This window comes from Hipposideros armiger, unplaced genomic scaffold (genome assembly GCF_001890085.2).
Source record: "Hipposideros armiger isolate ML-2016 unplaced genomic scaffold, ASM189008v1 scaffold_635, whole genome shotgun sequence".
NCBI lineage: Eukaryota > Metazoa > Chordata > Mammalia > Chiroptera > Hipposideridae > Hipposideros > Hipposideros armiger.
In genome coordinates this window covers 15,942-30,282 of record NW_017731985.1, presented here as the reverse complement: position 1 = coordinate 30,282, position 14,341 = coordinate 15,942, and the positions used below count along the sequence as shown (strand labels likewise).

General features: G+C 48.7%; 1 protein-coding gene across 1 annotated transcript in view; it reads right to left on the bottom strand.

Annotated features, from left to right (window-relative positions):
- The window catches only part of CLPB (ClpB family mitochondrial disaggregase), a 135,021-nt gene extending 120,958 nt beyond the window's left edge, over window positions 1–14,063 (bottom strand). The window contains exons 1-2 of the mRNA XM_019625652.1: window positions 13,661–14,063; window positions 9,910–9,961 (exon numbers count right to left, since the gene is read on the bottom strand). Of these exons, the coding sequence (XP_019481197.1) occupies window positions 9,910–9,961; window positions 13,661–14,063 (455 nt within the window). The remainder of the gene's footprint in view (window positions 1–9,909; window positions 9,962–13,660) is intronic.
- Window positions 14,064–14,341: the final 278 nt, after the last annotated feature.

Sequence of the window (14,341 nt, the reverse complement as noted above, 5' to 3'; positions counted from 1 at the left end):
AAAAGTGAGATGTTTCTGAGGAGGCTTTTCAAACAGGACAGGGACAGGGCAAGAACTGTGAGGCACGCAGCTAAAGGGAATGTACATTGTAGGCCCAGTAACACATGAGCTTGACTTTTTCAATTTTCTTGCATTTTTCTCTGATCCTCAATTTCCATGAAAATTCTTTGGGGAAAAATCCAACTGGTTCCAGCCATACTGATAGGATTTGCATTATGGCCATGACTGCGCTGGGTGGAATTCTCCAGCAGCAGCAGCAGCAGCAGCAGCAGCAGCAATGGTGGCGGGGAAACAGAGCCTGACATCCCCTGCTGTGGGGCCCTGGGGGACTGCAGCTTTGTGGCCTCACTGCCTAGGTGGCTGGGCCAGTAGTGCCCACAGTCGTGGCACACACAGGCTGGTAGGCATGCAGACTGGTTGCTAATGTTTCTCTGCAATCAGAATGGCTGCTGATCATCCCATCAATCCCCTCCCAATGCCCCCCAACCCCCAACTCAGCTGCCACTGCTGTCAGAATGATATGGCCTCTACTGCCCTACTTCTGCTTATTCTCTAGGATCCGGGCACCTCGCCCTAAGCTGCAGTCCCCTCACCCCTTTTCAGTCCTTCACATTTGCCATCGTTCCTCCTTCCACAGGGTCTGTCTCTGCCAGGAAAGCTCTTCTCACCTTCTTCACCTAGGTTAACTGCTGTCCTCGTTGTTCACTTCAGAGCTCACGCTTCCTCTGGGAAACTCCCCCGACAAGAAGAAACCTATTTGACACACTTGGGATTCTCTGTACTGCCCCTTTGCAGCCTTTGTCACGGCTGTAATTTCACATTTGACAATTAACGTCTGGCTACACTTTAAACTCCATGACGTGAGGCCTGGACATATTTTTGGCTTACCACTGATCCATCAGGGCCTCACATTAGGAACCAGCACATAGTAGGCACTATTTGTTGAAAGAATAAATGATTGAACTAATTCTCCATTTTTTTTAACTTTTCCAAAGGGAGGCCAGTCCTCTGTTTACAGGTTTATTATGACTGTAAATAACTACTAAAATCTGCCTAACTCTTGCCATTTACAAAACACTTCTACAACATTCAGTAAGTATTTGTTAACAATTTATCTGAACAGCGATGAACAACAGAGCAATGGTCTCACACCTCCAAAACTCACAGTATTGTGTGTGTGCGTGTGCATGTGTGTGGGGGGGGCGGAGAGGGAGGGAGAGAGAGAGAGAGAGAGAGAGAGAGAAACAGATGACCTATCCCAGCAGAGGGTGATAAGTGCTATCACAGAGGAAGCACAAGGTGCTATGAGAACCTGCAGGTACCTAGAGGGTTAGGAAAGGCTTCTTGGGAGATGCGACACTGATGGCCCAAACAAGAGTTCACCTGCCTGGAACTCTCTCACAAGAATCTGGGAAGGCGGTCTGACAGGCATCACCAAAGATACTTCACAGTCAAGGTCACTGAGGAAGTTAAGGGACCACTAACCCAAGGAAGGCCACATAGTCAAGAAGCAGTAGGGCCAACTAGAGGCTCAATCCCAGGGGTAGGTTCCCCTTCAGAGACATGCTTTCTCCCTACAAGCCACCCAGTAGGTCCTGCTGTTTTCTGCTCCTGGGCTTGGCCAGCCTGACTGTGCTGGGCTTCTGGGTAGCTGGCTGGCTGCTTCTACAACTCATCATTCAAGAAGTTCAGAAAAAGCTGCTAATCCCATCTTCTCCAATTGCCTTCCATCACCAGCAAGCAAGCAAACAAGGACTCAACCAGTCACACACATCACAAAAGGTGCCAGGCCCTGGGCCACTCTGCAGAGCTGCTTGCCTGGCGAAGGCTCACTTGAGCAGGCCCTGGTGTTTCGGTGTGTGACTTGGACCCTTCCAGAAGGATTGAGTTTTCTCTGCAGAGCTTAACACTGGGAACTGTATTTGAAAGTTCTCAGTGAGAACCCCATTAACAAGATTCAGAAAGGAGTTTCTACGACTTATTAAGGGTCCCAGGCCAGTCAGTAACTGTCTCAGAAGTGGAGCCCAGGTCTTCTAATCCTAAAAATCTGGTATTCGTTCCGTAACATTATGCTGCCTTCCAACATCCCAGCATTCAAAAAGCCTGTGTGGGTCACACCCCAGCATTCAAATAAACAGTGTGAAGATCTTAGGGAGCTCTCAAGACAAGCATCTAATTACAAGAGTGATGCCAGTTAGGCCTTGACCTTTGGTCTAGGATAAAGCTTTTGTTTCAATCTACTGCAAGCCACAAGGATATTTACATATTTGCTGGTTAAGAGAGCTGGATGTTTTCGTTGCTCTGATGCCATCATTACGTCCAGCCACAATGATACAACAATCGATAAACAGACTGCCTCTCTGAGGCCTGGAGACAGCCAAATGTATTTACCAGCCAGGGTTTCTGTTAATTAGATAAAATCCCTGGATCAATGTGCAGAACATTTACCTGTGTTGTAGCTAAGCACATTCTGGACACCTTAATCCTGGCACATGGACAGCAAGTGCCTCAAGCCCCAAGCTGGGACAACTGGGGATAAGAACCAAACCAGGCCATCAATGCAAATCTAAAATAAACGTGTTCAGCCCTCAACATAATACCAACCTCTTGTTTCCTGAACTGCAAACCTAATCAGGCTTTTTTTTCCCCCCAAAGGCATCTAGTAAACAAGTTTGAGCTGGTTTATTTCCTAAAACCGTCAAACCAGAAATCAAAACACTCTCTAAACTGACGGAAATGTTAAGAGGCAGCATGGTATGTATAGCTTGAAGAGTCAAAAAGACCTATACAAGCTGCTGACAGGGCAGCTGGATGGTTCAGAGTGCAACAAGGTTGCCGGTTCGACTCCCACATGGGGTGGTGGGCTGCACCACCCCACCCTTACCCCCCCCCCTCCGCAACTAGATTGAAAGCGATGACCCTACCTGGAGCTGAGCTTGCACCCACCACAATAAGATCAAAGGACAACAACTTGACTTGGAGCTGATGGGTCCTGGAAAAACACAATGTTCCCCCTCCCCAATTCCTCAATAAAATCTTTAAGTAAATAAAAAGACCCATACATTCCTGCCTAGTTGACATCTCCATCTGAATATCTCACTGGCATGTTAAATTCAGCATGTTCAAAGCTGAACTCATAATCTTCTTCCCCTTGTCCAGCGTCTTCATCTTAGTGAACTGGCAACAGCATCTAGGCAGCTGATCAAGTCAGAAAACTAAATTCATTCTTAACACCTTCTTCTCCCTAATCAACCATATCCAATTCTATTCATTCAACATTCATTTATTGAGTACCTACTATGTATCAGGCACTGAGAATGTTCTTTTCTACCCATCACCAGGTCCTCTAGCTTACTTCCTCCATCTCTGCTACTGACATCTTAGTCCAAGTCATCACGTCCCATCATCCTCTCTCATCTGGACTACTCCAGTCACTTTCCACCAGTCTTCCTGCATCCACCATGGCTCTCTATCAATCTTTTCTCCATGGAGCAACCAGGGTGATCTTTTAAAATTCTAGATCTAGATCATGTCACCATGTCCCTCCCTCTCTCACACACACAGTCTTAAAATTCTTCAATGGTTGCCCATTGCTCTTAGTAAAAATAAAAACCATGAACAGGGCATACAGACCCAGTGTGGCATGGTCCTTGCTTAACTCTGCAGCTTTATTTTGTACCACTCTCCCCCTTGCTCTCTAGAGTCCCTAATGGCTTCTCTCAATTCCTCGACTTCACATCTTTCCTTGACTCAGCGCTTTCCACCTCCTCCTCGCTCTAATTGAACGCTCTTCCACCTTTCTCTTCAGCCTTCAGAGTTCACTTCAATCTCACATACTCCAATGCGTTCCACCTCTACTCCACCCATACTCAAGGTTAGGTTCCCAAGTGTCTTGTACTTCACTTTAAAAAGTCTTATTAAGGTATAATTCACATACTATACAATCCACACATTCAAAGTGTACAGCTCAGTTGTTTTTAGTATATACAGAGTTGTGCAACTTTGACGACTAATTCCAGTACATTTTCATCATCCCAAAAGAAACCGTGGACCCATTAGCAGTCCCTCCCAGCCCCAACCTCTCCAGTCCTTGTCCATCACAAACCTACTTTCTGTCTTTATGAATTTGTCTATCTTGATATTTCATATAAATAGAATCATATGTGGTTTTTGTGTCTGGCTTCTTTCACTTAGCGTAATGCTTTCAAGGTTCATTCATGTGGTAGCATGTATCAGAACTTCATTCTTTTATATTGATGAATAATATTCCACTGAATGGCTATATCATATTTTTATTTATCCATTCATCAGTTAATAGACTATGAGGTTGTTTCCCTCTTTGGGCTACTATGAATAATGTACATGTTTTCATTTCTCTGGAGTATATACCTAGGAGTAGACTTGCTGGGTGATCAGGTAACTATGTTTAACATCTTGAGGGAATGCCAACTGATTTCTGAAGCAGTTGCACCATTTCACATCCCCACCAGTACATGAGGGTTTTAATTTCTCCACATCCTCATGACACTTGATTACCTTTCTGATTGTAGCCATCCTAATGGGTGTGAAGTGATATCACATTGTGGTTTTGATTAGCATTTCCCTAATGATTAATGATGTTGAGTATCTTTTCATGTGCTTATTCGTCATCTGAATGTCTCCTTTGGAGAAATGTCTATTCAGAGCCTTTGTCCATTTTCAAATTGGGTTATCTTTTTTATTATTGAGTTTTAAGAATTCTTTATATAATCTAGATACAAATCTCGTTAGATATATGATTTCCAAATATTTTCTCCCATTCTGTGGGAGAGTTTTTGCACTTTCTTGAAAGTGTTCTTAGAACACAAAAGTTTTGAATTTTGATAAAGTCCAATTTATCTATTTTTTTCCTTTGGTTTCTTGTGCTTCTGGTGCCATATCTAAGAAGGCTTTGTCAACTCAAGGTCACTAAGATTTACTATGTTTTCTTCTATGAGTTTTTTATAGTTTTAGCTCTTATATTTAGGTCTATAATCCGTTTTGAGTTAATTTTTGTGTATGAGTGAGGTAGGACTTCAACTGCATTTTTTACACATGGATATTCAGTTGTCCCAGCACCATTTGTTGGAAGACAAATTGTACTCATTTTGAAGTACATTGTTATAATTACATAACTAGTCATCTGGCTCCCAGTTACACTGTAAGTAACCAAGAGGGCAGGACGGGGCCAGTCTTGTTCACTGTCTCTCCAGCACTCAGCCCAATGCCTAGCTCCTAATAAGCACTCATAAATATTGGCTGAGTGAAGTAATACTTTCATTATTAATAATAAACACTCTACAATTCTGTGCATTATTGGTATTATCATCTTCCATGTTTCTTATGCTCACAGAAGTTGGGCAGTGTGTGCCTTGTTTTGCTGGTTCTCAGTTTTTTACTCATGGGCTCCCTCTTCACCTGGGGAAGGGGTGAGGGGGTTCCTCCAGGGCAGGAACATCTCTTTCCTCATTGTGTAGCCACCAACACAAATGGCTCGGGGCTAGCCAGAGGGGACAGGCTGGACAGACGAGGGACTGGGACAAATGGACAATGTCCTCCATGACCAGGTCCTTCTCCATCTCCAGTCCCTCCTAGCCTCAGAATGTGGCCCAGCAACACTGAACACGATGTAATTTCCCCCTGCCCACCACATACCCTAGGCTGTTTTTGTCTTGGTGCTACCACTTACGCTGTCCCCTTCGCCTAGAATGCCCTCCCCTTTTATTTGCTAAGCCCTACTGGTATTTTAAGACTCTGATTGGGTGCCATTTCCTCGAGGAGCTTCCTCCAGTCCCCCAATTTGGTTAGGGGCATGTTCTGGGCTCCTGTCTCTTGGCACTGACCAAACCGTGTTGCCACAGTCTCGCCCAGACTCCTTCATCTAGGGTAGGAATCATACCTAGTCAGGTGTCCCCTGTACCAAGCATAGGACCCAGGATGACAGGTGCTCAGTAAACTTTTGTCAAATGAACAAATGAACCCAGGAGAGAAAGGGCAGGCAGTCTGAAGTTCAGGTTTTATACCATCAGGCTTCCTTCATTAGAGAATGTTTAGGCTGATGAACAACTGAGTTCAGCACTCACCAGGGTGGCCCAGCTCCCTGCTGGGAGAAGGGAAATGGGTAGGGGTGTTGTCTTTCACTCGTTTGTTCAGAAGGAAACGTGATCTCCACTGGGAGAAAAGGAGGCCTCACCTCTCCCAGCCCTGACAGCTCCTCACATCGCATGGCTCAGTTGGAGCTTGGACAGATGTGCTTTCGGTCTGCCCTGTGCCCTGGTTTCGGGTGAGTGGTTCCTGAATCCAGAAGCCAGGCTGCGGTTTGGGTTGGGCGCAGGGCCACCTGCTCATGCTGCTGACAGGTGGGACAGGGGATCTGGGACCGGGTTTCCACTCCTGAAGAGTTGAACGCACTAACAGTTGCCACATGGGGAGAAAGGAGGAGAGAAGGAAAAGGAAGGGACCCAGCCTCCTGCTGACACAGCCCACGGAAGTAAGAAATAAGACTGTGGACTGCCCGCTTCATGTTTGCTGAAAAGTCAGTATAAAGTAACTTACCCCAAATTCTGTTGTGCCGGAGAATAGAGTAAGAGATGCAGGGAACAAGACCTTGTCCCTGCCCTGGGGAGGCACACAGCCTAGTGGTTTAAGATGAAGTCTAGCCCACAGCTTTCTTTATAAAAAGAACAAGGCATGGAAATGGCAGGTCCTACCCTGCTCCATTAGCCAGGCAGCTCCAAACCACACAGTTAGTTACTAGCACCATATAAAGCAGGCCAATAGTGCCCACACGTCAGGGCAACTGTCCAGAGCTTTTGGCTTGATCAGCTCATACTCTGTGAGGATCCCTGACCTGTTCCTGATTCGGTCAGTATGTGAACCTTGCTGGGTTTCCTGTTTGTGGACTGAGAGCCTCCTCGGTCCTGATGCTCAGCCCTGCTTTTCTCACCTGACCTCCAACTTTGCTTCTAGGTAAGGATTCCTCTCCTTCCACAGGCTGGCACAGCCCTCCCTGGATGACACCCATACCCTCCCAGACCAGCAGGGCAAAGGAAGGGGAGATCACACCCAGTGGGGAGGGGTCAAGGAAGGCTTCTCAAGGGCCTGGAAGGCTTGCGAGGATTTACGGAGAAGGTGAGGAGCAGCGAGTACAGAGGGCAGTCTGTGCGGAGGGCCCAGGGCCTGCAGACGCCAGAGTGCCCTTACAGAGGTGAATCAAGCACCTCCCCTCTGAGAAGAGCCTCCGGCCGCTGCCCTTGACTCTCCCAAGGCTCTGGGGCTGGGGAGGATAGACACACACACAGCACAGAGCCCCAAAGAGGGCAGGGCAAAACAGGGTAGAGGGCAATATTACTTGCCAGGTCTATGTTTTATTCCAAATATTGATCATACTTATACACATAGTGACCCAATCATGTATAAACTATGTGTAAGGTTTTTTTTGTTTTTTTGAGAATGGGACTCTACCCTGCTATAGGCGGGTCTGTTGGGCAGAGCTAAGGGCCAGGACATGCAGAGGAAGAAATTAAGAGTAGCAGAAAACACCTATGCAGAGCCTAGGGCGTAGAAAGGCTGAATGAGGACCTATTGTAGGAATTCAAGAAAGTTTCCTTCTAGCAAGGATGGTCCCTTTCCCCAACCCCACCCCTAGGCCTAGCTCTGTTAGGAGGAAGAGCTATAGCTGGTAGGGTACGTGTCTGTTTCCTTGAAACCAGAGCCAGGGTCACACACATCCCTCCCTACCTCTAGCGCCTAGCAGAGGCGCAGTCATTCATTCATAAGCAATAACTGTCTTGGGTGAGGAGGAGGGAAGGATGTCCTTATTCAGGCATTCATTACCTTGAATTTGTCTTACTGAAATAGCCTCTCAACAGATCTGCCTTCAGCCTTTCCCCAATTCAGTTCATCCTTCACCCTTCTGAATGATCCTAACTGGGCAATTTCCCTGCTCAAAAACCTCCCGTGTCTCCCCAGTGCTCTTACATAAGAATCCAGAACTCCTCACTGTGGGCATTCCAGAGCCTGCACATTCCAGGTTCGCTCAAATCCCCTTCTCTTTCCCCACACCCTGCAGCTCTGCACGGGCCCACCGCAGCAGCAGCGACATGGCACCGGGCCCAGCCGCCAGCCAGCATCTTCCGTCCCCTGCCTCCGCTCAGCTTGTTCCCTGCTCTTTGCTTCTGGGGGAGAGCAGGGAGGAGGCTGCCATGCTAAAGGGCAGGGTCCGTGCCTTGTTCATCTCTGACTCCCTCACAAAGGGGTGAAGGGAGATTCTGACTGAGTCATCACACCCAAGAGAGACGGGACAAGAGGACGCAGGCAAACAGCAGGGTAGAAACTGGAACACACATGAAAGGCCTCTCCACACCCTGCCCACACAGACAAGAATGAATGTTGTGAGTCACACACACACCATCAATTCAATCACTTTCTCTATTCTTTGGGCAGGCGTTTAACTGGTATTAGAAAAACGTGTGTCTGAAAGAGCTAAAATAATCCACACGTGGGGGGCTCAATGGACTAGGGTCAACTCAGCCTCCCTGGGTGACGGGAAGGTGGAGTACAGCATTGCTGTTCTGCAAATGCACTGCCTACACTGGGCTACGGAGGAAAGCAGCAGCCTGGCAGCCCTTAGCAGTTCCCAACAGGTGATTCCAGGGTCAGCAAAGGCCTCAGAGGACGGGGCCCAGCCAGTCTCGCCCCCTCACTCCCTTGTACTGCAGCAGAAGGAAGCGAGGCTCATCTGTTTCTGGGGGAATGAAGATGCCACGCACAGCCTGCAGTTATGAATGGCTCTTATAACAACAAGCTGACATCTGTGCTTGGTTTTTAAGATGCATCATCGCATGTTTATTAAACTATTGCTCTATCATATTTATTAGGCTACGAAACAACTCCCAGCCCATACTTCCAAAAGTGGTTTATTAAAAACTAAGCCTTGAACATTAATACTCAAAAGCACCCTTGAGAATCAATAATAATGCTGCAGATAAAATGAAAAGGAATCAAAGCAGTAAGTCTTGGTGGGGGCTGTAGCTGCCTTTCAACACTTTCTTGTATGTTTAGGCAGCTGGAGTGGGGGACAGCACCATGCGTGTGTGGGACTGGGTGCAGGGCTAGCCACCCCAGACACCGCATCTCTTATCTAAAATGCGGACGTGATAGCAGGGATAGGGGAGTGTCCTGTGGCCATTTAGCTCTACACAACAGGCCATAAAGGATCAAGATTAGGCCCAGTGGGGGCTACTAGTTTCACCGAGAATAAAACCTCTGCTCCTAACCAATAGTCCCATACTGATGCTGGCCCCAGTCTGAGCATCCATCCTGGACACAGACTCTGCCCTGCCCCCTGGCACCAGGCTGGGTCCCGAGCTGAGTCCTGCCCCTGCCCAAGAACAAGCCTCAGATCCAACCAGCCAGCGGTCATAAGGGGCCCAGCTGAGCCAGGGAGAATGGAGAGTGGTCAGCCCCTGGGCTGGCCCCCAGCATGTGCACCCCAGCCCTGCAGGCAGGTATTTCTAGTCCCCGAAGACCTGACAGAAAGGTCTCTTCCAGCTCCCTCCCAAATTCCTAAGCGTCTCCATGGGTGCCCACCTGCACCCCATCCAGGTAACAAGCAAAGAAACAAGAACAAACAGGAAGATTTGGTGAAGAACCCACAGGATGTGGAGGGGACTCCAAACCATGTCCTAGGAATTAAAAAAACAGTGGAAGGATCCAGAGGTGTCTGGGGTTAAAAAAAAAAAAAAAAGACGCAGGGCTCACCAAGAGAGCCCAGGTGACTCTGTGACTACAGAGTTCAGTTGCCAGTTTAGTGAAAGGATTTCCTCCAAGGCAGTCATCACCAGAGAAAGGGGCTCACCCACTCAGCACCTCCTGGGGTTTGACACTCACCTGCTGACTTCTTGGACATTGTTGGCACGAGCAGCTTCCATCAGGGCTGCATCTGAAGAGAGATGGGGCACTGGTCAGATCCCTGGCCAGACTACCCCTCGAGGCAGCTTAGAGGCCCCAGCAAGACGGCAGAAGTGGAAGCACTTCAGAAACATGGGCTTTAACAAGGGAAACGATGCCATGATACAGGCATACCTTGGAGATATTGCAGGTTTGATTCCAGACCAGCGCAATAGAGTGAGAATCGCAATGAAGTGAGCCATAATCTTTTTGCTGGTGGAGGGTCTTGCTTTCAATTTATAAAACACCCGACATTTGTGAAGCACAGTAAAGTGATGTGCAATAAAACAAGGTATGCCAGGGCCAGCTGAGTGGCTCAGTTGGTAAGAACTCGCTCAAGAGTTTGAGCTCTGAGCAACAGCGGTTTGATTCCCGGCCAGAGCTGAGCAGCCACTGAGCTGCCAAAAGGTGGCAGGATGGCTCAGCTTAAAACAAACAAACAAAACAATAAGGTATGTCTGTAAGTGAAGAGAAGGCTACATCCCCTGCCAACATGGTATCCACTGTTAATGAGTCCTCCCCATCTTTCTATGATACAGCCCAAACTCCTAACTCCTGTCGCCACGCAGGTGATCCCGGTAAAGTGCTAGTACCATGTGTTGCCAATGGTAAATGCTCAGTGTGTGAATTCCTTCACTCCCCATTAGCTATAAAGCTCTGTATGTTTTACATGTCTGTTGTTATTAGTCACTCCTCTGCCTAGTCCCTACTTTCTCCCCCAATTCCTTTCTCAGCCTACTTTTGAATCTTGATGTGACAGGTCACAAACCCAGACAGGACAGGGAGGAGCAGGCAGGGGTGTGGACCCCTGAGGGTAGAGAGCCAGGACCCGGAGTCGGCAGGCTCGGCTCCAACACTGCCCCGCCCTCACCAAGTACTGTAGCAGCACCTCTCCAGCTCTACCCCAGCTTCCACAACGATAATACAGAGGCAACAATCCTTGCCCTGACAGTGTCCTAAGAATGCTGAGGAGATGAAATGATGGTGAAAAATCTGCAAACTCCCCGGTGCCAAGCCCAGCGAAGGGAGGCACAAAATAGAGGGTTCGGATCCCTCAGGAATCACCCAGCAGAAAGGCTAAGCCTGGCCCACCCTGCAGGCTGTTGGCACCACCTTGTGGCCACAAAGAAAAACCACCCGACTCAGAGAAATCTCAAAAGACAACAGCAGAAGCACAATTTTTTTTCAAATACTTAATACCAAGTGCTTGTGGAGCCCTGTGTGCCCAGCCTGGTTTTGAGCTCCACTGTTGACCATTGGACAGACTCATGTCCAGTCTGCCTCAGAGAGTTCTCAGTCCAGCCCAGACTCCTCCAGCAAAACATGAGAGGAGGCACTGGAGCAGGTTAGAAAGAGAGGATCTGGAGATAGACCTGGGCTCCCATCCCAGATCTGCCACTTACTTGCTGTATGACCTGGCCAACCCACCTAACGTCCTGAGCCTCAGTTTCCTTATCTGTATAATAGGGATAAGACTGCCACCTTACCAAGCATATGCAAACCAGCTCTGTGGTTCAAACGTTAGTGCCTTCATCCCACTTCCCAGCCAGGGCCAGGTCTTTCCTGGTTATCTTTCCCCAACTGTTCTTCAAGCATGCACTCAAGCAGCGCCCAGCTGGAAGGGGAGCAAGCATTCCTCAGAGATCGCTGCATCCACTGTTCCCTCATTCTGCAAAAAGAAGTAGCTTCTACAAGGTCACAGAAGGACTGAGGAATGAGTTTAGAACCAGAGCCTACTGGCTCCTACAGTGTACAATTTCTACCACGCTCCACTGAGGGCCTGAGCTTACAACTCCAAGTCAGGAGACAGGGTAGCTAGCAAGTCAGAAGGGTCGGAAATGGTCATGGTTTCAGTCATTATCTATTTTGGTAAATAGACCCTGGTCCCCTTGCTGGGGGTTCATATGCCAGAAAGTCCAGTTCAGAGCCCCCAAGAACCTATAAGGCAAGACCTTGGATACGTCCCCTAATCCATCTACGATAAACATACTGGCTCTGGACATTCCCTGAGCTCATGAACTTTACATGGCTCTTTACTGCCTACAGGAGAAATTCCAAAACCTCCTGCCTGACATCCAGGCCCCCCTCCATCTGCTCTCACCTCATCCCAAAGACGCCCCTGTTCTTCAACCAGGCTGGCCACTCTGCTAGCGCCTGCATACACCATATTGGCCTGTGACTCCCATATCTTTGTTCCCCGAAGCCTTTGCTACTACATTTGAGACACTATGATGGACAATGTGAAGGTTTAATTAAAGAAAGGAACTGGTATCAGGAGAAAAGATAAGATGCATTTCCTGCTCTCATGGAGGTCACAGTGAGGGAGGGCTTTTCATCTCTTGCCTCATCCTTCAGAACTCAAGTTCAAATTCCCCATCCTCCAGGGGTCTCCAATCTTCCAGGATAGCTTTCATGACCCTGTTGGGCCTCTGATCCCCCAGCTACACACAGACCACTCACCAGACCCACAGGCCTAACTGCCTGCACTGTCCACTTAACTAACTTTGTGTTAAGTTAGGAGTTCTACACCTAGTCCCAAACTAGGCACACAGAGGGTATTCAAAAAATGCTGAAAGTGATAGAATCCCAGCATGCCTAAACTAGAAGAGCCCTTAGCGTCTATTTCAACATCCTCACTTTGTAGATAAGGGAACAGACAGCTGGTGAGGAGAAGCAAGAGTTCAAAGCCAATGGAAGTTAGAGGTAACAAAAACAAGATCCCAGTTGTCCTTACTCCCAGTCCAAGGCCTTTCCTTTGCAGCTGCTAAATAAACAAATGTTAAGGCAGTGGCACCTCTTACTCCAAAGTCTCAAAGCTTGGGCTACATGGAATCTATGAACATCATGCCCCAGTCTTTCCCCTTGAGGAACAACTGAGAACCTGAGCGGTTGGACTCATGCAGGCCAGAAGTCTGGCTCTCTGCCTACTCTCCCAGTCCCTGCTCAGCTTCATGTACCCAGATGAGATGCCAACCTGGGTCAGCCAGCCTCCATAGTTGCTTTGAGTCTCTACGGAGCCAACTTCTAGTCTTCCTTCTCCTGCCAATGGCCCCATATTGCAAAATCACTTCATGCCTGAGACAGGCCCAGCAGAACCCTGGGAGACTGATGGACAGACCCAGGATGCTGAACTACAAGAGGAGTAAAAATAACAGCACTGTAAGAGTAATGAGAAATTATCCTTCACTGTGTAAGTGGGGAAACTGAAGCCAGAGAGGAGCAAGGGGTGAGCGGTGGCAAAGCTGGAATTGAAACCAAGTTTCTTTTTTTCTTTCTTAGGCCATTTAGGGGTAAACTTTGCTAAACCATCTAGCGATTGCCCTTAAAACACACCGCAGTTTCCTGGAGACCGCTTAAAAAAGGAACTGGACCGGGCAAAATATTAGAGCACAAAAGGACCATGCTCTAGTTTTAGATATGTAGTCCAATGCTCCCATTGTACAGACGCACAAAGTGATGCCCAAAGAAGGAAGGCTGATCTATGATGGGAAACTATACAACTCAGAGGCACTGGGCTTCTCCAATGCAAACTCTACTCCTGTGACTAGATGATGTCTGGGTCCCTCTAGGACTGAGACTCTTGTATTCTAAATCTATAAGGCAACTCCCACCCTCCAAAGATACAGTCAGGACACTCCTCCCGCCTCTCCAGCCTCTCCCTTCCTAGAACCCATACTGTCCCGATAATCACCCTTGTTGGACGAGTTCTTGCTGTAACAGTGAACCACCAGCGCCGTGGCCAGGGCCCACATGCCCAGTCCGGCCCTGCTGGGGACCCCATTACAGCTGTCGTGTCCTGGGAGTGTTTCTTCCAGGCTAGGAAGGCGTCCCCATGTGGCGGCTGCAAGGCACTGGGTCTCGGTGCGTCCTCTCTGGCGCCCCCTCGTGGCTGCCCCTCCTCGGGTGAGCAAGGCCAGCGATGTTCCAAGGCGCCCTCCAATGGCTGTACTCAGCCACTGTGACTCTCCGCAGCCCCCGATGGTCACACTCCGGCCAGAGGGACCTCCATGGCTCCGGAGCGATGGGGACCTGAGCAGCTGGAGGAGGAGACGCGGCGCCAGCGCTGTTCTCCACAGCACCAGGGAACCCAGCATCGTGACAGCTGCTTCGATAACCCCCAGGTGCCGGCCCCAGTGCTGGACACATCCAACATGGCTGCCGCGGCGCGTTCGAAGACGCCGCGAACGGGGTGGAATTACGCACTACCTTACGGGAGTGGTAGTCCACAGCCGCAGAGCGTTCCGCAGCTGAAGACCCAATAAACTACAATTCCCAGAAAGCTGTGGAACCTGTGTCACAATGACTGCCGAGTTACAGGAAGCCGGGGCGTGTTGGGAAATGGAGTTCGAGAGGGGGCGTGGCAAGAAGGCAA